Raw genomic sequence first — 19195 nt, 5'->3', positions numbered from 1 at the left:
GTGGCCTTTTAAATTAAATTAAATTAAATTAAATTAAATTAAATTAAATTAAATTAAATTAAATTAAATTAAATTAAATTAAATGTCTTTCCATATTTCTATTACGAAGCGACGAGCTTTGCCGAGCTCGCTGTGATATCGTCATCACCAGTGGACTGGGTTGAGACGAGGACGTAGTAATCCCGCGACCGAGGTGAGCGGCCGCTGGCTGGCTTGTGATTGGTCAGTCAGTCAGAGGGAGGGTAGCAGTAGATCCTCATCCGCCGTGCCTCCGCCGGTGCAGTTAATCGGTCTCCCTCCGCGGTCCCCCTCAGGGCTTGAAGCTGCGGAGCCGCACATGAACGAAGCCATGGCCGCGTCCTCGCACCGGATCATGCTGGGCCCGCTGGTGGCTGCCATCGACCAGGGAACCAGCTCCACCCGTTTTTTGGTGAGACGAACTCGGCGACGGAAGCCGAGTAGCCGCCCCGCTGCTAGCTATTTAGCTGTCATGTTGTCACTGCCCATGCCTGCTGTGCCCTTGGCTTTCCATCTGCACCATAAAGCTTTATTATTGAAGCGCTGGGTGTCTTAGCATGGTCTGGTCACTTCGAGATTATTTTTGCGTGTTGCCCCTTTTTCACGAAAGCGGCCACAGTTGATGATTCAATTGATGCGACGTTTACGTGCACCGTCCGGCTCAGGCGATGGGCGATGGGTGATAGAAGGTTAGGGAAGTGACTTGTCTGTGCATTGTTTACTTTAGTGCATTTAGAATTGGACAATGGGAGTAACGTCTGGAACAGTAAGGACACAGTTAAATAGTTTTAGTTTAGTTTAGTCGTGTTTATTTCGAATACTCCAACAAAATGTAATTCCAGGGACTCCCTGCTCTTTGAGCCATTGGTCCAGAGACTTGACTGAACTCCAGTGGCTCCAGCATACATAGTGACATACATAATGAATAACAGATCAAGAAATAGCAAAAGAAGAAGAAGAAATAAACAAAACTGAAAGAATCTTAACCTATCTTAAAAGAAGTGAGAAGTCTGAGATGTCTTAATGATGGCTGACAGATTTATTCTTAAAGGTAGAGCTTGTGGTCTGAAAGTGTTAATCACACAGGTCTGTTCAGGAACTACCTGTTGAGTGGTTTTATTATATTTAACATATCGATGTTATTCTGCTATTCTGCTGATAATAATGACAATAATGCTCATGCTTTTACGACTACTCTTAATTCAAAGATGATTGTTTAAAATTTGCTCAACCCTCTTCTGCCCCTGAAGGTGTTTAACTCCAAGACGGCCGAGCTCCTGAGCCATCACCAGGTGGAGATTAAGCAGAGCTTCCCAAGAGAAGGGTAGGTGAAGAGTCGGCCATGGGCGAGGGGTGTTTGGAACGCGAGGTGACATGACATGACATCACATCACATGACATGATGTGACATGACGCTGGTCTTCCAGATGGGTGGAGGAGGACCCCAAAGAGATCCTGCAGTCGGTGTACGAGTGTATGGATCGCACGTGTGAGAAGCTCACGCAGCTCAACGTGGACATCTCCAACATCAAAGGTATGCACGTTCATGTGCTCACGACAAGGAGACCAGAGTTCCAAAGTGTGACGCCCCTCGACCTTGTGACCCCTCTGCAGCCATCGGGGTGACCAACCAGCGAGAGACCACCCTCGTCTGGGACAAGGAGACGGGGGAGCCCCTCTACAACGCCATCGGTGCGTTTCCCCTGCCGCCTCACTTCCTGTTTGTCTTCTTGGACTTGACGGTGACGTTTTTTTTTTTGTGTGTGTGTACAGTCTGGCTGGACCTGCGCACTCAGTCGACGGTCGAGCGGCTCATCAACAAAACTCCGGGCAGGAACAAGAACCACCTGAAGGTGAGCGCTGAGCCGCTGCATCTCTTGGGACGAGAGTCGGGCAGCTGTTGTCTTATTTGTTGGATTAAAGGTGAAGTGTGTCACATTTGGAGGTTTTGAGAGCATTTTAACCTGCAGCGCTCTCTCACTCACCCTCCCTCTCCCGAGTGTGCCGGTGAGCTACGGCGGCCTGCGCACACAAAAGGAGACACCTCGTCCACCTTTTTCGCCATAATCTATTTATATCACTTTAATAGTTTAATTGATAAGTAGGGTGTACTTGATGGTTTTATTCAGATTTTCTACCCATAGACCAGTTTTTATATACTGTGTGTTTGTATATATTTAAGCATACATATGTATATAAACATACGTATGTATGTTTAGATTTGCTGTCTAAATTTGGGCTGAATATCAATTCAAAAAGAATAAAAATGAAACTTTATTTACTCTAAATGTAAATCAAGACAAATTCTACACAACAAAGAGCAACCAAAAAACCTGGTTCCTTTCTCTCTCTCCCACCTCGCCTGCAGCACAAGACGGGCCTCCCGATCAGCACCTACTTCAGCGCCGTCAAGCTGCGCTGGCTGATGGACAACGTGGACGAGGTCCGGGACGCCGTCGTGTCCCACCGCGCCATGTTTGGCACCGTGGACTCGTGGCTCATCTGGGTACTGCAAGAAAGAAAGAAAGAAAAGCCTCTTCTCGTGCAGAGGTTTTTATCTAGTTTGCTTTGTGTGGAGTCTCACTCTCACGCTGGACGCTGTCCACAGTGTTTGACAGGGGGGAAGTCCGGCGGCGTCCACTGCACCGACGTGACCAACGCCAGCAGAACAATGCTGTTCAACATCCACACACTGGACTGGGACCAGGAGCTCTGCAAGTAGGATGTGCCGCGGGTGTCAGAGTCTTGTTTTTTGATTTGTACATCTATTTTATTTTGCATATGCACATTTGACTGGGCTTCCTAACTGCTATCAAACAACTTATTAACATAAAATAATTTAGACAGATAATTTAAGGAAGCAAAATTGATAAAACACAGAAAAGACAATGAGCGACCTATTTGAAAAGGAGTGATAAGAAGCATAGCTTGCTAGCTCTCACCTCTTTCCAAATATAAATAAAGATGGCATCAATTTCAAACCGTTTCCTGTTTTTCCCATCAGGTACTTTGGCATTCCCATGGAGATCCTGCCCAGGGTGCGCAGCTCCTCGGAGATCTACGGCCTGATGGTGAGCTCCACGCCGCCGCCACGCGGTCCCCCCCCCCCCCCCGGACCCCTCTCACACTGTCAATCCCCTCAGGTGTCGTTGCAGTGTTTGTCTTGTCAACTCGCTGTCTGTTCACACTGACTCAAGTGCATGAAGGTTGTTTTTTTGTTTTTTTTCCTTTGTGTGTGTGTGTGTGTGTGTGTGTGTGTGTGTGTGTGTGTGTGTGTGTGTGTGTGTGTGTGTGTGTGTGTGTGTGTGTGTGTGTGTGTGTGTGTGCGTGACGTCGTCTCTCTTCTCTTCACCGGTAGAAAATATGTTCTAGTCAGGTAAGTAACGACTCGACGTCCCTGTTTTCAAACCCCCCCCCCCAACCCAACACCTTGTTGCTCGCTGCTCGCTGCTCACTGCTGCTGCTGCTGCTGCTTACTGCTGCTGCTGCTGCTGCTGCTGCTGCTGCTGCTGCTGCTGCTCAGAACCATCGAAAATAAACGCACCGTCGCTCAGCGCATCTCCACAACTCACAGGAAGTCGGCTGGAGCTAAAGTGAAGGTTATTTGGTGGGTTCTCTGCAAACTCACTTTAATCACCTCAAGCCAGCAAGCTTGTTTGAGACATTAGGAGCTGCGTTTTTTTTGGCCAACAAATAGAAAGTGGTCCGAATCTGCTTCATATCTGCTGAATCGCTTATTTTATGACAAAACTCAGCATAAAAAATAAATATATCAATAGATAAGCTCTCTATCATGTTGACTGCAGTTCCAAAGATCCCTCTTTTAGGGTCGCGACCCGCCAGTTGTGAAACGCCACTTGAACCTGTTCCCATGCGCGCCTGCGAGTGTGTCTGGAGACGTGTTGGAAATGTGCTGGACGGTCACCGCTGTGGCTCCTCCTCCTCTCTGCCTCTTCCTCCACCTCCAGCTTCACCTCCTCCTCCTCCTCTTCCTCTACCTCCAGCTTCACCTCCTCCTCTCTGCCTCTTCCTCCACCTCCAGCTTCACCTCCTCCTCCTCCTCTTCTTCCTCTACCTCCAGCTTCACCTCCTCCTCTCTGCCTCTTCCTCCACCTCCAGCTTCACCTCCTCCTCCTCCTCTTCTTCCTCTACCTCCAGCTTCACCTCCTCCTCTCTGCCTCTTCCTCCACCTCCAGCTTCACCTCCTCCTCCTCCTCTTCTTCCTCTACCTCCAGCTTCTCCTCCTCCTCTTCTTCCTCCACCTCCAGCTTCTCCTCCTCCTCCTCTTCCTCCACCTCCAGCTTCACCTCCTCCTCTCTGCCTCTTCCTCCACCTCCAGCTTCACCTCCTCCTCCTCCTCTTCTTCCTCTACCTCCAGCTTCACCTCCTCCTCTCTGCCTCTTCCTCCACCTCCAGCTTCACCTCCTCCTCCTCCTCTTCTTCCTCTACCTCCAGCTTCTCCTCCTCCTCTTCTTCCTCCACCTCCAGCTTCTCCTCCTCCTCCTCTTCCTCCACCTCCAGCTTCACCTCCTCCTCCTCCTCTTCTTCCTCCACCTCCAGCTTCTCCTCCTCCTCCTCTTCCTCCACCTCCAGCTTCTCCTCCTCCTCCTCTTCCTCTACCTCCAGCTTCACCTCCGCGTCGTCCTCCTCCAACACCACCACCGCCTCCTCCTCCATCACCACCTCCTCTTCCAAACCTCTTCACTCTTCAACGTGTCTCACTCTGTCCGCTCTCATGAAGCTCTGACATACCCAAACAACGCAAACTCAGGAGTGAAGACATTTCTCTGTGTTTCCGGTCACTTTTATTCCTGTTTTATTTTTGTTTAATTTTTTGCAGTTTTTTTTGTGACTCAGCGCTGTGTGGTCGCTTCAACATCTGGTCTTATTTGGCTTCCTGTGGCCAAATAATAAGAAAATCCCCCTTTTGTTGTTGATGTTGCTGCTGTCATTGTTCATGTTTCATTCATTTGCTTCTGTTACTATTTAATGTCTGCCGATATGTTATTATTGAATTATCTTTTAGCTTGTGGATAATTGGTGCATATCTTGACAATGACATAATAAAGTCATATTTACAGTTTTATTTGTCCCTTTGCTGGACCCTTCCAGCCCTAAAACATAGAGAAATGTTTTTTGGCTTTGGCTTTTATTTCTAATTTCAAATCAAATTGTGTCTTTACACAGAAATCCGGAGCTCTTTCTGGGATTCCCATCTCGGGGGTGAGTGCACATCCACCCGCTCATCACATTTGCCTACTTTCATGGCCCTGTTCGCTATTAGGCCTATACAAGACTTTATCCAAGTGTTAAATTTTGCAGCCCACTGTGTGTTTGAGTTTGACCCCCTGCTCTGCTGTGTCTGCTCAGTGCCTGGGCGATCAGTCGGCAGCTCTGGTGGGACAGATGTGCTTCAAGGACGGTCAGGCCAAGAACACGTGAGTTGCTCAGACGCGGCGTCTGTTAACCAGCAGCCGCTTGGAGGACGAAGCGCCGAGGTCACCCACCTCTTTCTTCTTGGCCTTTCAGCTACGGGACGGGCTGTTTCCTCCTGCGGAACACCGGAACCAAGGTAGCTCACCTTCACCTCCACGCTGCCCTCTAGTGATGGGAATCCCACCTCTTTTCACACAACCACTTTTTTTTGGCTCGGCTCACTAGAAAGAGCCGGTGGCTCTTTTGGCTCAAAGCTGCTCCTTAGATTTTTTGTTAACTATATTATTTTATGACTAAACTATGTGCTAAAATTATTGACTAATGTTCATGATATCAACAATATTCTTATGCTAATTCATAATTATTTCTATATTCTATATTGTAGCATTTCTATGCTCAGCATGGAACACAGCGCTTTGAAAATAGATATAAAATATCAATGCAAACACCCTCCTCCCCAATACAATCTATGTACAAGTGAAGGAACGCATTAACCAAACATCACAACAAGATAAAAAAAAAAAAAGCAAAACAAATAAAAGGCAGCAGCACTCTTTTTTTTCCTGTTTCTAATATTATTTTTTTTTACATTTCTCTATCACACAAAATCTTCACTAAAACTCCTTCTAAACCACTGCCTACTCCAACAGCGACTGGATGTGGATCTTAGACCCATTTTCAGGTTCGACTCCTGGGATAAAAAAAACAAAAAAACAACACCACCAAAAAAATGGCTCCCACCCAATCAGGAGCCGGCTCTCTTGGTTCTCTCCAAAGAAGCGATTCTCTTTCTCCCTCCCTCTCTCTCTCTCTCTCGTGCAACACTCTGTCGGTTCTTTGCAGCCTCTGCTTGTGTTTCTCTTCCAGCCGGTGATGTCGGACCACGGCCTGCTGACCACCGTGGCCTACAAACTGGGCCGGGACAAGCCTGCCTGCTACGCGCTGGAGGTGCCGCAGTCGTCGTGTTTCCCTTGTTGAAAAGAGCGGCGCAGGTAAATGGTGGAGGTTCTTGGCTGAGCCACCGGGTTGTGTTTGCTTGCAGGGATCGGTGGCCATCGCCGGAGCCGTGGTCCGCTGGCTGCAGGACAACCTCGGCATCATCGACTCGTCCGAGGAGCTCGGTACGTCGCCCTGGCAACACGTTTGTCGAATTATATGCATATCTATTTTGATATTTATTTTTCCATACATAAGTGAACACATACAACAAAGACTGAAAACAGTAGCGATGGTTCACGTGCGCGCAAGTGAACCAAAAACTACAATTCATCCTAATATTAATGAGGAGCAATGGAAATAATAAAAAAAAACACACTAAGAATAAAGATGACATAAACAAAAAGGATTAAAAAAAACAACAACCACATATCTACATGTCATTAGCCTAATAGCATAATTGCCCAAGTAATTTTTTGGCCAAATTGTGACATCTGCCCAACTTAACCAATGTGCTTGCTAAAAAAAAAATGTTTTTTCTTGTTTTCCAAAAACCTTCAAATATGACTTAGGCAACTATGCTATTACCCTAACCACCACCCCAACTGACCAGCATATTGAACTATTGTAGTCTAGTCTAGTTTTATTCCTCAACAAAATTATCTGATTTTACCACAATTTTATTATTTCATCTGTGCTAACAGCAGATGTGAGCTGTGTAGTGGTCCAAACAGTGTTTTCCCTCTGTCCTCCCGTGTGCAGAGAAGCTGGCGGCGTCGGTGGGGACGTCCTACGGCTGCTACTTTGTCCCGGCCTTCTCGGGTCTGTACGCTCCGTACTGGGAGCCCAGCGCCAGAGGGTGAGAGGCAACACACCTTCAACGCAAACACGCCGTCGCGCTGCACCTGCCTGCTGAGCCATTTTTCTTTGTGCGTTTGTGTGGCAGGATCATCTGCGGACTCACCCAGTTCACCAACAAGAGTCACGTGGCCTTCGCCGCCCTGGAGGCCGTCGGCTTCCAGACGCGAGAGGTAGGGGGCGCCACGTCCACTCCACAAGTTGTGTGCCATTTTTTAATTAAAACTAGGGATGCACCGGTACCAATACCCGACACTGGTATTGGTACCGATACCAAGAATTGAGTACTCTACTCGTACTTGTAAATGATGTGCTGAAACCACAACACCGATACCAGTTGTCTATGTATGCATATGACAATTTTCTTAAAATTGTGTTTGTACTGCAGTGAAACCTGATAGTGACCCGATGTTCTAGCACAGGGGTGGGCAAACCTTTTGACTGGTGGGCCACAGTGGGTTCTGAAGTTTGACTTAGGGGCCGGAGCAGCAGTAGATGGATGGAGTGTTTTGGTGACCCAAAACAAAACCCAAAAAACATGCTGAGGAATGTTGTTCAAATAGCAGAACAAAATGTGTGGAAAAAATGAAAAAAGTAGTTCTATAATGTGAAATGGCCTTCTCAAGTACTCAGTACCATTATCGGTGAGTACTCCTTCTGTAAAAAAAGAGGTTATGGGTACGTCCCTAACAAAAACAAGGAACGGTGTTTCCTGCGTGCAGATCCTGGACGCCATGAACCAGGACAGCGGCATCCCGCTCACGCAGCTGCAGGTGGACGGAGGGATGACGTCCAACCGGCTGCTGATGCAGCTGCAGGCCGACATCCTCTGCATCCCAGTCGGTGAGAAAAACCTCCAGCCGTCAGGTCAGTGGGTGTCGAAATCGAGCTCTGAGAAAACCCCCGTGTCGACCGTGTGTGTCCAGTGAAGCCGTCCATGCCGGAGACCACGGCGCTGGGTGCAGCCATGGCGGCAGGCGCCGCCGAGGGCGTCAGCGTGTGGAGCCTGAGTCCCGAGGACCTGAGCGAGGTCACGTCGGAAAAGTTTGAGCCTCAGATCAACTGCGAAGGTACGACGAGCGAGTTGAGAATGGGAGTAAACAACCACTGAGCAGAAGCACTTGTCGACAGTCGCGGAGAAATGTGCGTCTGGTCTGAACAGGAGGGCTGCGGCTCACGCTCAATTTTCGTGGGCGCTGCGCTTCCACGTCTGGTCTTAACCTGGCGTAATCCTTTTTGTCCCTTTTACTAACCCATAGTCGGCCCCTCTGGCCGAGTTCTGGTAAGAAATACTTTACATTATGGACTACATTATGGAGAAAATAACATAATTTTACACATGCAATTCAAAGAAACCGCGATTAATCGCAGTTAATTATGAAGACTCTGCGATTAATCGCGATTAAATAAAAAAATAATTGTTTGTTGTAATTGTTTGACAGCCCGAATAGAAATACAGAAAGACGCATACGTACATGAGATATATCAATATATACATTGTGGATGTATATAAATAAATGCTGTTGCGTCATATACATCAAATTATTACAAAATTTCAAAAGACTTCAATGTAAAGAAGTGGGCTGCTAGGTGTAGAATATGTGTGTGTGAAGTTATTTGCTATGGGAAAATGACCCCTCCCTCCCGGCGTTTCCCCCCACTGCAGAGAGCGAGTGTCGCTTCACTCGCTGGAAGAAGGCCGTGCAGAGGTCCATGAACTGGGAGACGACCGAACCGGCTGGCAACGGAAACGGTGAGTGGCGCTGTCGGTAGCACGAAACCAACCGACCGAGAGTTTTGCCTCCACTGCTGATGCGACATCTGGGGTTTTCTTCTTCCCTCCAACAGGTGAAAGCACCATCTTCAGCAGCGCCCCAATGGGATTCTACATCCTGGGCAGCTTGGTGATGCTCATCGGAGCAAAATACTTGGCAGGTCAGTCAGTGTGAGGCACCTGGTGGTGGTGCTGGTGGTTGCTAACAAATTATTTTATATGGTATAGTGTGTACAACACTTTAGTTTCAAAAACGTGTGCGCCTGCCTGTCACTTCTTTGATGCAGTCTCTTCTCTTGTCCACTTCAGGAAAAAGCTAAACCCACATCGAGCTGGACAACCGCTCTCAGTTGCACCCACTGACTCCCCAGGACAAACATCAACAAATCACTTTCAAATACTTCAAAACTATTTTTCCTTATGTTTTTTTTTTTAATTTAAAAGTGTTTTTTTTCTCCCCCCCTGAACGGTGACATCATGTCATCATTGGTGTATGTTGTCGTTGTGACTATGGAGGAACTCTAGATCTTCATGATAGTTATTTTGTTTATGAATTTGCATCACGTTACCCGTCGCTGTCGCTCTTATGGTCACCATGAGCTCCAGAGGATGTTTGCTGCACTTTATAGAGAACTTGTGTTGTGATTTGTACAGCTGTGGTACAGTCTAACACACAGTGAAACTGTCTGATAAGGTAGTTCAGTCAAAACTGACTGGCTTTGTGTAGCCATAGCGCATCAATTTGTGTCAATCAGGCCCAAAAAACGAAGGAAATTGTACAGACTGCGGCTTTGTCACTTCCCTTTTATCTTTTTGCCTGAACGAAAGTAAGTTGCTTTTTTGTGTGTCTGAAAGTTTAATAACTTGACTTCGGACCCGGTACACTGTATTTGTGAAAATATTTATTTTGAGGACTTGACCTATGTATATAAAATTGTACTTTCCACATAAACAACTGGTGAGCATTTTTACTATTTCACTCAAAATGGCATGAAACAACGGAAGCCTCAAGCGGTCATGCGTTCACTTGATATTTTCGAGAAAACTGTATAAATACTGGAATGCATGACGACCTTGGCCTTCCTTGGTGTTGTATGCATCAACACAAATGAATCACGGTGTGTGCAATGGCGTGAACATGCAGTAGCGGGGAAAACGTGACTTTTTTTTTTCTGCTTCAAACTGTAAAAGCGTCATAAAAATACCAATTCCAACAAAACTGGTGTTATTTAGTAAAAGAAATAACGCCATGCCGTTCACAAGTGTTATCAACTCCCCAACCCCACCGTTTAACTGCGAAAAAGTACAAAATCTTTGCTGAACATCACGCCGAGTACCGTGCTGGAACCATACGGTTTAGGGACCGTCGCAGAAAAACCAATACCGACATTTTTCGATTTGCCCAACCATATTTTTGGTGAAAGATCTGGCGTTCCTTCTAGTTCTAAACAGTAACTATCTGGATTGACCTGGAGTTATTTTATACGGAAGCGTATTGCATTCACTTGGCAAAAAATAAATAAATCTGTTTTTCGTGCTAGTTTTTTTCCAGCCCAGTTTTTCGTGTCAATTTTTTTCCATCCTGTTTTTTTATTTTTATTTTGAAATACCGCGAGAAAACAGTAGACGGGTGACTCTACTGCATGGATGTGCTCTAACCAGTCTGAATGCACTTCAAATGCATCATTTTGTATCCATGGAGCATGCCATATTTATCCAATTGATCCCGGAGAAACATTGCGATGTGGAGAATATTTGAATGGGCTTTCCTTCGAAACCACCGCAAAGTCCTCAGATGCCTACGTAAAGTTGATAAACTGATTGTAATGCCATCTATGTCACTTAAAGACGGGACTATTTCCCAGTGTCTCAAACCCATGTCAAAATAGACTTTGATTGAACTGAACAAGCTGGCCATGTTTGCTTCCATTATATGTAGCTCTCAATGAAAGAATGGAACTCGGGAAAATAGGGCGGAGAAAAATTAGCACGAAACTGAAAAAAACAAACAAAACAAAAAAACATTTTTTTTTTTAATTTGCCAAGTGAATGCAATACGCTTCCGTAATTTTATGACTATTACATTTTGAATAAAGAAAAAACGAGCGAATATCGAATTTAAAACTTTACTGCGTCGTCTGGGATTATCACGTCGCAAGTCGGACTTGGTTTCCCAGAAAGCAACGCGGCCTCTGAGCAGTCTGTAGGACTTCCTAGGCTAACTTAACTCAACAAATCACTTATAAACGATCTTGCGCATACATTTAAATAGACAATACTCAATCCTTCTGGCTAGGTGGCGCAAAAACCCTCTTTCCTGGTTCTCGGTTCTGTCTGCACGGAGAATTTCGTGTTGGTTCACGTGATCTCGTGTGTTTTTTCCCCCCCAGTTATGTGAGTGTCGCGGCTCAGTACTTGAGCAGCAGCAGTCAGGCAGTGGGTGAGGAGGAGACCAAGTTACACGAGGTATGTCAACTAGTTAGTTTTCTGTTGTAAAAAAAAGAAATGTTCAAGTTTTGCCCTTGTTTTTTTTGTTTTGTTTTTTTAAACCGAGATAACAGCGAGTGCAGGAGTTTCCTCTCTGGGATATTGCTCTGTTAAAAAGCTCTGCTTTTGTTCTAAACCGTTAGCTTTTGCTAAGCTACCGAGCACTTGGCATCCCCACGATTCTTATTATTATTTTAATATATGCCAAACAGAAATTGTTTAGCGGCGGTGATGGGCGAATTAGCAGTAAGTGGGTGTCACTGCCTTGCTCTCAAACGGTGGGAACAATAAAGCAGCAGCAGCAGCCAGCCGGCCTGCACGACGCGTAACGTAAACACTGCTGAGCTCCATGATTTCCCAGGGAGGCACTCAATCCCCCGACACTTATACTTGTATGCATCCCTTTGTTAAATGTTGATCAGACTGTATTTAAATGGCAGCTCTGCTTTATGTTGATTTGGTGGTTTGTTCTACATAGATTGATTTGAGTGTTTTGTAACTTGTGTATTGTTACTACTGTTTATTTATTTATTTATTTATTTTTTTTAGTGTTGTAACAGTATAGTTTCCCCATTTGGGATCAATAAAGTCGATCGATCGATCGATCGCAACTATGAATCCAGTGTAGAAAATCCAGTGTACTGTTATTAAAGGCGTCTTATCATGAGGTTGCATGTTTTTGCTCCCCCCCCCTCCCCCCGTCCCCCACAACCACAACCTCATTGTTTGTGTTGTAACTTGCAAAAATCAACGGACCCGTGAAGGCATGTCTGATAGTCTCAACCGCTTATCTTTCACACTGAATTCTCTGGATTATCTAACGGACAACACTTGTCTTTTCAGGTTGGCGATGACGTCGGCCTCTGGATAGCTGGACAGGACTGGGGAGGGGGAAAATGTGGACTGGGGCAAAGGTCAACAGCTTCTGGCTCATGGAAACGACGGCTTGTAGCATTTTAACCGTGTTGTTAATGCGCTGTTAAACCTGTCATTCTTCAACCTCTGCAGTGATGCTCAGTGCAGGGAGGCCGTCGCCACTCGCCTGAAACCCAACGCAACTCGTTTCCTTTGCATGAGCGGCACATCACGGTGGCGTTTCTGCACCCAGCCATGGCGGCTGACGACACCACGGGGAGCGGAGACGGCTCCGATGGAGAGAGAAACATGGAGCAGCCGGCGGCGGCCGGGATAGAAGACGCGGTGCAGCCGAGCCAAGACGCCTCGTCCCCGGATGATGACGCCCACAAGCGGAAGCTGGCCGTCCTCTTCCTGTGTTTCTACGGCTTCATGTCGTCCATAAAGCCCGGCGAGCCCTTCATCACGCCATACCTGCTCAGCCCCGAGAAGAACTTCACCAGGGAGGAGGTGAGTGTTCTCCCTCCAGGAGCAGGTGTGTTTGTTTTTGTCTCAGAGAAAATAATTTTTTCTCCACCACCCCCCCACCCCCTCCAAGCAAACCCCGGCCTCTGGTGCACCCTGCAGGGCCAGTAGGCCGCCTGCCGGTCCGCCTGACTGTGGTCAGAGTTCACATTCTTCCTAAGTGGGTCAGTCAGTCTAATAGGCTTGAGGCAGAGTTTGCAATTTCTGTTTGCCAGCGCTGATTAGCTCCCACCAGGTGGCCGTTCACGTGCCAACGTGTCGACAGCACCTGTGTGTGTGTGTGAAGATAGCTGTAAATAATCCAGCTGTTCATACGTACCCTACAAAGGTATTTTTTATTTCCTTATTTCTTTTTTAATGAATATGATTTTCCATCTTTTTGCACGATGCCGTTGCTGTAAATAAGCAGATTCCCGCATTGCGGCGATGAATAAAGGCCTTCTTCTCATTTCCATAACTGAGTCATGTGATAACGTCACGTGATTCTGCTCGCTGCTGTCACTCGCAATAGCCACATAAATCTGCTCGAATCATAAATCTGCCGCTCGCCCCGAAGAAGTCCAGGTCCAACAGTTATGACATGATTATTACCTCACCGTGTTTTCCTGTTTCCAGCAACTCAAACTAATTCTAATAAATCATTCTGGAGGGTGAATTAGTGTAACTTTAAATGTTGTTCTCAGGAAACTTGAGACCCTTATTGCGCTATGTGTCTTCTTATATATAGGAGAACCGTTCTGAAGGTAGGAAAACCAAATGGGTCTTGTTTTACTGTGAGCACACACCGTTATTTATGGGCAGGTTGTTAAGCTTTAACCAATATCCATCCATCCATTTTCAATAGCTGCTTCTTCCTGCACTCAGGGTTGCTGGAGTGGAGGCTGGGTATTGCAGGGCCACTTAGAAAGACAAACAAACATTCACTCACACGCACACACCCACACGCAGACCTGCAGGCAATTTAGAATAGAATAGAATAAAACAAAACGGCTTTATTAATCCCACAATGGGGAAATTTGCGTAATTACAGCAACGGTATATTGTGCAACAAAAGGTGGAAATTTATATTAATTAAAAGAAAATAAGGCAATAAAAACAAAATATTTGTAGGGCAAAGAAGGAATAAAAGAAATATTTACATCCTATGAACAGTTGGATTTATATTAAAAGCTCCCAGTTGCCCTGACCAGCCTGTTTTTGGAGTGCGGGAGGAAGCTGGAGAAGCCACTCAGACAAAGGCAGCGTCACCCTTTGCTGATATAAAAATCATAAATCAAGCCAGATTTTCCGCAACTGGACCCATCGGCATCGCCACCGAAAACTGATTTTGTTTTTTCCGAACGCGCTCCCTGTCCCCCTGCAGGTGACCAATGAGATCACCCCCGTGCTGACGTACTCCTACATGGCCGTGCTGGTGCCGGCCTTCCTGCTGACGGACTTCCTGCGCTACAAGCCCGTGCTGGTCATCCAGGGCGTGAGCCAGGTGGTGATCTGGGTGCTGCTGCTGCTGGGCACCACGCTGCTGCAGATGCAGTTCATGGAGTTCTTCTACGGCATCACCATGGCGTGCCGCGTGGCCTACTCCTCCTACATCTTCTCGCTGGTGGACCCGGCCCTGTACCAGCGCGTGGCCGGCTACTCGCGCTCCTCGGTGCTGCTGGGCGTCTTCACCAGCTCGGTGGTGGGCCAGCTCTGCTTGTCCCTGGGCGACATCAGCTTCTACACGCTCAACGCCATCTCGCTGGGCTTCGTCAGCTTCGGCCTGCTGCTGGCGCTGTGCCTGCCCTGGCCCAAGCGCTCGCTCTTCTTCAACCGGCTGCGGAGTCAGGCCAAGGAGGCGGCCACCAAGTCCGAGCTGGACAGGATGAATCCGAAAGCCGGCGTGGTGGCCGCCGCCGCCCCCCCACTGTGCTCCACCTTCACCTGGAAGAACTCGGCCCTGGTGCAGATGCTGCTGGAAGTGAGGAACGTGGCGAAGAAGCCCAACCTGAGGCTGTGGTGCCTGTGGTGGGTCTTCAACTCCACCGGGTACTACCTGGTGCTCTTCTACGTGCACATCCTGTGGAACAAAGTCTACCCGGCCACCGATAACAAGAACGTGTACAACGGCGGAGTGGAGGCGCTTTCGACCCTGCTGAGTGAGACTTTTGCAAAGCTGCATTTATTGGTGTTTCTTAATGAGAAAGCGGGCGCCGCAAATGAAGCCTGAAGGGTTTTTGTGTGTCTAGAAAGCCAAGAAAATCTCTGTTCCTCACACTTTCAGGCTGCAGAAACAGAAAAACACCGATGAATTAATTTGAATGAATTGATTTCATAGGTTGCGAGTGAGCTAAGCCCGTTCTGTTGCTGCTCGCAAAGACAACGGATTGTCTGTGTCGAAAGAAAGAAGCCAATCGTCCATCATTTCGCAGCTTATTTACAACTATGGCCCGTGAGTGAGCGTGACTCCAACCAAGTGAACCGGGTGAACCGCAGCTCGAAGAGCCGTTGACTCCTTTTTACAATCATTACATCAGACTGCGTTAGCGGCAGTCAGCCTTTAACGAGCGTGACGGCACAAAGGTAGTGCGGCGCCGAAGAACCCAGAGGTCACGAGCAGCCGGGGGCCGAAACGTCGTAAAGCGCAGCTGACGACTGCGAGCAGTAAAAGGGAAAACTCCCCGATAAGAAAATCTGGCCCCTGGTTGGATAAGCATTGAAGTGGAGTCACATGGTTGATGTGATGATCTCGACCTCCTCCGCAGGTACGGTCACCTCCTTCGCGGCGGGCTTCGTGAAGATCCGCTGGAACGTGTGGTCCGAGCTGGTCATCTGCGCCATCACGGCCCTGCAGGCCGGCCTGCTGCTGCTCATGGGCACTACGGAAAACATCTGGGTCTGTTACGGCGCCTACATCCTCTTCAGGTGTTTCTACCAGTTCCTGGTGCCCATCGCCACGTAAGTCAACTCAGAGTCATATTCAGTCCAGCCTGAATGAATCCACCTCACATTACCCTCAATATGACACCACGGCTCCAGAATCCATAGAGAATCACACTGGCACATCACATCGCCTTCACACAGGGAACCAAGTGGAGCAACACCTGGTTTCCGGAGCATTTAAATCATAATTAAGACTCAGTAGCTAAGGCCACTGATACTGTCTGGTCTCACCATCACAGACTCCAGACCTGATTGGCTATCGCAACTGACGGTGGTGCGTTCACTGACAGCAGACAGCAGCCTGCTGTGTTGGTTCTGAAGGCCTCAGGCAGATTTCATGGAACCAAGCGAGCTGAAATATGATTGGATAAGAACTCTGCCGTAATATACAGCAATGGAAGCAACGCAACCTAGTGGACATGACGCGACGTGAAATAACAGCAATGCAGAATTACTGCAAAAGAGTGAAGTCAGGTCGGTGGCTTGTGTGGAAAAAATAAAATGTGTGCGTGTGCGTGCGTGTGTGTCCCTGGGCTCAGGTTCCAGATCGCCTCGTCGCTCACCAAGGAGCTGTGCGCCCTGGTATTTGGCATCAACACCTTCCTGGGCACCGTCCTCAAGAGCATCATCATCCTCATCTTCGTCGACAAGAGGGGCCTGGCCCTGGACGTGCGCTCTCAGGTAGACCAGCCGTTTGATCCGCTTTTTACATCTAGAGGTGGGAGAAGTATCCACATTCTGCACTGAGGTAAAAGTACAGATGCTTGTGTCAAGAAATACTCTGCTAATACATTCTAATTCAACCACTTTACTGGAGGTTTTAGTGCAGGCTTTGAAATGTTCTTCAGTCAAAAGTAAAAATTATTATTTTTTCACAGTGATGAAACAATACATTTGTTGATAAATTTGCAAAAAATTAAAAAGCTTTGGTGCTCTCAATTCTATTTTTTTCCTTTTTCAACTGCAGCACAACCAAACTAGTCAGTAACCGAGAGCCACTATTGGATGTTTATACTTTTAATAACAATAACCAATTTTTTTACTATTATTGCTTTTCTCTACATTTATATTTTTCTCTGTACTGAAAACACACAAAGCTGAGGTACTCCAAAACTATCTCCTACTACACAACAGCATAGTTCAGATAGCTCCACTTCAAGCCACAGCAACTATTATGATCAGTGAATTACTTTGAACAGCGTTAGTATCTTTTAAACGCAAATAGCAACAGGAATGTTTCCCCAATGTAAGAGCGAGAAAGCGAGAAATGTTTGTGTACAAATGTAGGGCGTAAAAGTCAAAAGTCATCTGACAAATAAATAATCTAGTCAAGTACAGAAGCCTCAAATGCAGTATTACAAAGTATTTGTACTTGGTTGCTCCCCTCCTCTGTGTACATATATATCATGTCTATCCTACTTAATAATATTACTACCACTAATAATAATATTAATCATGATTTTAACATAACAAAATAAAAAATCACCATTAAAAAAAAAAAACAACAACGACGACGATGACGACGATGACAACGATGATGATGATGATGATGATAATAATAACCTCCATGGTTGTACACCTACTGTATACATACATCTGCATCAATGTAAAGGGACAATGAGAAGACATTCCCTCTCCTCCCCCTCACAGTTCCTGGTCTACTTCATTTATCTCGCCATCCTCACCGGCATCTACCTGCTCAGCGCCGTCGTGGTCATCACCCGCCACTGCAGGAACCGGCCCGGCGGTGGCGCCAACGGCCAGGCGGCGCCCGTGGAGCTGCAGCCGGTGGCTGAGAGCACAGCGGTGGCGGAGGAGGAGCTTCGGCTGTCCAACGGCCAGAGCGGCAAGGTGTAGCGGCGAGGAGGTGAAGCTCCGCCCCCTCGTCTCACTCCCCGCCGAGGGAGTGAGACTCCCTCCGCCAGTGTGTCTTTAGGGAGTGAGATTCCACAGCATCAGTGGAAGCACTCAGCGTTAACTCACTGAGCAGTCTGAGCTTCTTAACAAGTGCCTAATTTTCATACCTGGAGCCCGGTGTGCCAAATATATATATATATTTCACACATTTGCATACTTATATTTTGCATATATATGGGTGTGTGTGTGCACGCATATATGTATGTATGTGTGTATATATATATATTTATATATGTATGTGTATATATTTGTATATATATATATATACTGTATATATTTATATGTATGTATGTATGTACACACACGCACGCTATTTCTCCTAGGAAATAGGAGACCCCATTTAAATTTTGCTTTGAGGCTCTCAGGGGGTCTCATTGGTTCATGGGGGTGGGGGGTGGGGGGGGGGGTGTATTTCGCACACTGGTGTTGCTTTTTGTTTTTGTTTTTTTTTTTATAAATCCTGACAACAAAAAAAGCAGTATTTTGCTTTTATAAAGTGACAAATCTTGAGCACTAAAGAGGGACCATAAACTCCAGAGGTGTCTTCTGTGCAGCAGAAAGATGAAATGCGATGAGGCTGCAGCTTGTGATTGTCACCTGAACTGTGAATGAAACCAATCAATCCCTTCAGCTCGCGCAAGTCATCGGACAAAGACCGATGTTTCCTCGCAAAAACTGCAGATTTTGTGCAGTTTTATCATATTGCGCGATTATAAAAAAGAAACTTTGAAAAAAAAAAAAATGGCCTTTCTTAAAAGCAGACGTCCTCTTTCACCCGCTGGTGGCCAAAAGTTGACGGACTGTCTTCTTGTGACTGACTGGGAGAGCTCGCTGGTGATTTAAAAACATGTGAAATGTGTTGCTGGTCCTGCAGTATTTGTAGTTGAACGAGCTGCTTCCTGTTGCTGCTGCTGCTGCTCCAGGTGTCCGTCTGGGTCCTGCTGAAAACTTGAAAACACTGCGCCAACTCAACCTTTTGTCCTCTTTTTCTAGTTATTTCTAGACTGCTGTCTAAGTTTTATTTTATATTTTCCTCAATCAGATTTTTTTCCTACACTGTTAGAAGCACCAGTAGAGTTTTGAACTGTTTGGTACTTAATTTTTTTAGAATGTTATTTCCCCCCCTCTCTCACTTTGGAAATGATTGCTGAGAAATAACTGTGAACTCGTTTGAATGTTGTAAAAAAATAAGTCTGATGCAATCAGATGTATATTTTTTATTGACAAATAAATGACATTTGGAGGCTTAAAAAAACCTCTCAACTGATATTTTCACACCACTTTCAAACCTTCTCAAGACGTTTTCATTCTTGTGGGACTGTTTTTGCTTTTTGTTTGCATAGCTGCATTTCACAGCATGAAAACTCTGCCAACTTGTTTTTTCCCCAACGACTTGTTGCTAGTTGAGTGTTGTTACAGCTGCAGTTGTTACAACTGGGCTAAAATGCCAAAGACAGAAACACTGTG

The 19195-nt window shown here is 46.5% G+C and overlaps 2 protein-coding genes across 5 annotated transcripts; both read left to right on the top strand.

Annotated features, from left to right (window-relative positions):
* The first annotated feature begins 68 nt into the window (after nucleotides 1-68).
* Nucleotides 69-9974, top strand: LOC142903614 (glycerol kinase). Of its 4 annotated transcripts, XM_076049363.1 has the most exons (21): nucleotides 213-430; nucleotides 1269-1342; nucleotides 1446-1552; nucleotides 1633-1710; nucleotides 1792-1871; nucleotides 2387-2524; nucleotides 2627-2736; nucleotides 3023-3089; nucleotides 3377-3394; nucleotides 5206-5241; nucleotides 5389-5456; nucleotides 5548-5590; nucleotides 6322-6402; nucleotides 6497-6575; nucleotides 7153-7249; nucleotides 7337-7421; nucleotides 7971-8091; nucleotides 8175-8318; nucleotides 8915-9001; nucleotides 9097-9183; nucleotides 9332-9974. In XM_076049363.1, exons 1-21 carry the CDS (start codon nucleotides 338-340, stop codon nucleotides 9340-9342), a joined length of 1704 nt encoding a protein of 567 aa, XP_075905478.1. In that variant the 5' UTR covers nucleotides 213-337; the 3' UTR covers nucleotides 9343-9974. The 4 variants fall into 4 exon arrangements, with proteins under 4 accessions (XP_075905477.1, XP_075905478.1, XP_075905479.1 ...); XM_076049362.1 differs by lacking the exon at nucleotides 3377-3394 and adding an exon at nucleotides 69-193 and having other exon boundaries at nucleotides 315-430; nucleotides 1633-1871; XM_076049364.1 differs by lacking the exon at nucleotides 3377-3394.
* Nucleotides 9975-11198: 1224 nt separating this feature from the next.
* On the top strand, nucleotides 11199-17706 carry slc19a1 (solute carrier family 19 member 1). Its single transcript, XM_076049354.1, has 7 exons — nucleotides 11199-11488; nucleotides 12353-12423; nucleotides 12518-12874; nucleotides 14253-15027; nucleotides 15634-15826; nucleotides 16351-16492; nucleotides 17462-17706. Exons 3-7 carry the CDS (start codon nucleotides 12620-12622, stop codon nucleotides 17666-17668), a joined length of 1572 nt encoding a protein of 523 aa, XP_075905469.1. The 5' UTR covers nucleotides 11199-11488; nucleotides 12353-12423; nucleotides 12518-12619; the 3' UTR covers nucleotides 17669-17706.
* The last annotated feature ends 1489 nt before the right edge of the window (nucleotides 17707-19195 follow it).

The sequence above is a fragment of the Nelusetta ayraudi genome, unplaced genomic scaffold, assembly GCF_046127955.1.
Source record: "Nelusetta ayraudi isolate G7.1 ecotype Tasmania unplaced genomic scaffold, CSIRO-AGI_Nayr_v1 ptg000114l, whole genome shotgun sequence".
NCBI lineage: Eukaryota > Metazoa > Chordata > Actinopteri > Tetraodontiformes > Monacanthidae > Nelusetta > Nelusetta ayraudi.
Note: the sequence above shows the minus strand (reverse complement) of the source record. Positions and strands in the feature narration are given on the sequence as shown.

Bases quoted from the DNA above. Each gene is read 5' to 3' on its own strand.
- LOC142903614 (XM_076049362.1), top strand. From the start codon at position 338: ATGAACGAAGCCATGGCCGCGTCCTCGCACCGGATCATGCTGGGCCCG. The intron at 431-1,268 runs GTGAGACGAACT...CTGCCCCTGAAG, and splicing joins CCAGCTCCACCCGTTTTTTG to GTGTTTAACTCCAAGACGGC. The intron at 6,576-7,152 runs GTACGTCGCCCT...TCCCGTGTGCAG, and splicing joins CGACTCGTCCGAGGAGCTCG to AGAAGCTGGCGGCGTCGGTG.
- slc19a1 (XM_076049354.1), top strand. From the start codon at position 12,620: ATGGCGGCTGACGACACCACGGGGAGCGGAGACGGCTCCGATGGAGAG. The intron at 12,875-14,252 runs GTGAGTGTTCTC...GTCCCCCTGCAG, and splicing joins AGAACTTCACCAGGGAGGAG to GTGACCAATGAGATCACCCC. The intron at 16,493-17,461 runs GTAGACCAGCCG...TCCCCCTCACAG, and splicing joins CCCTGGACGTGCGCTCTCAG to TTCCTGGTCTACTTCATTTA.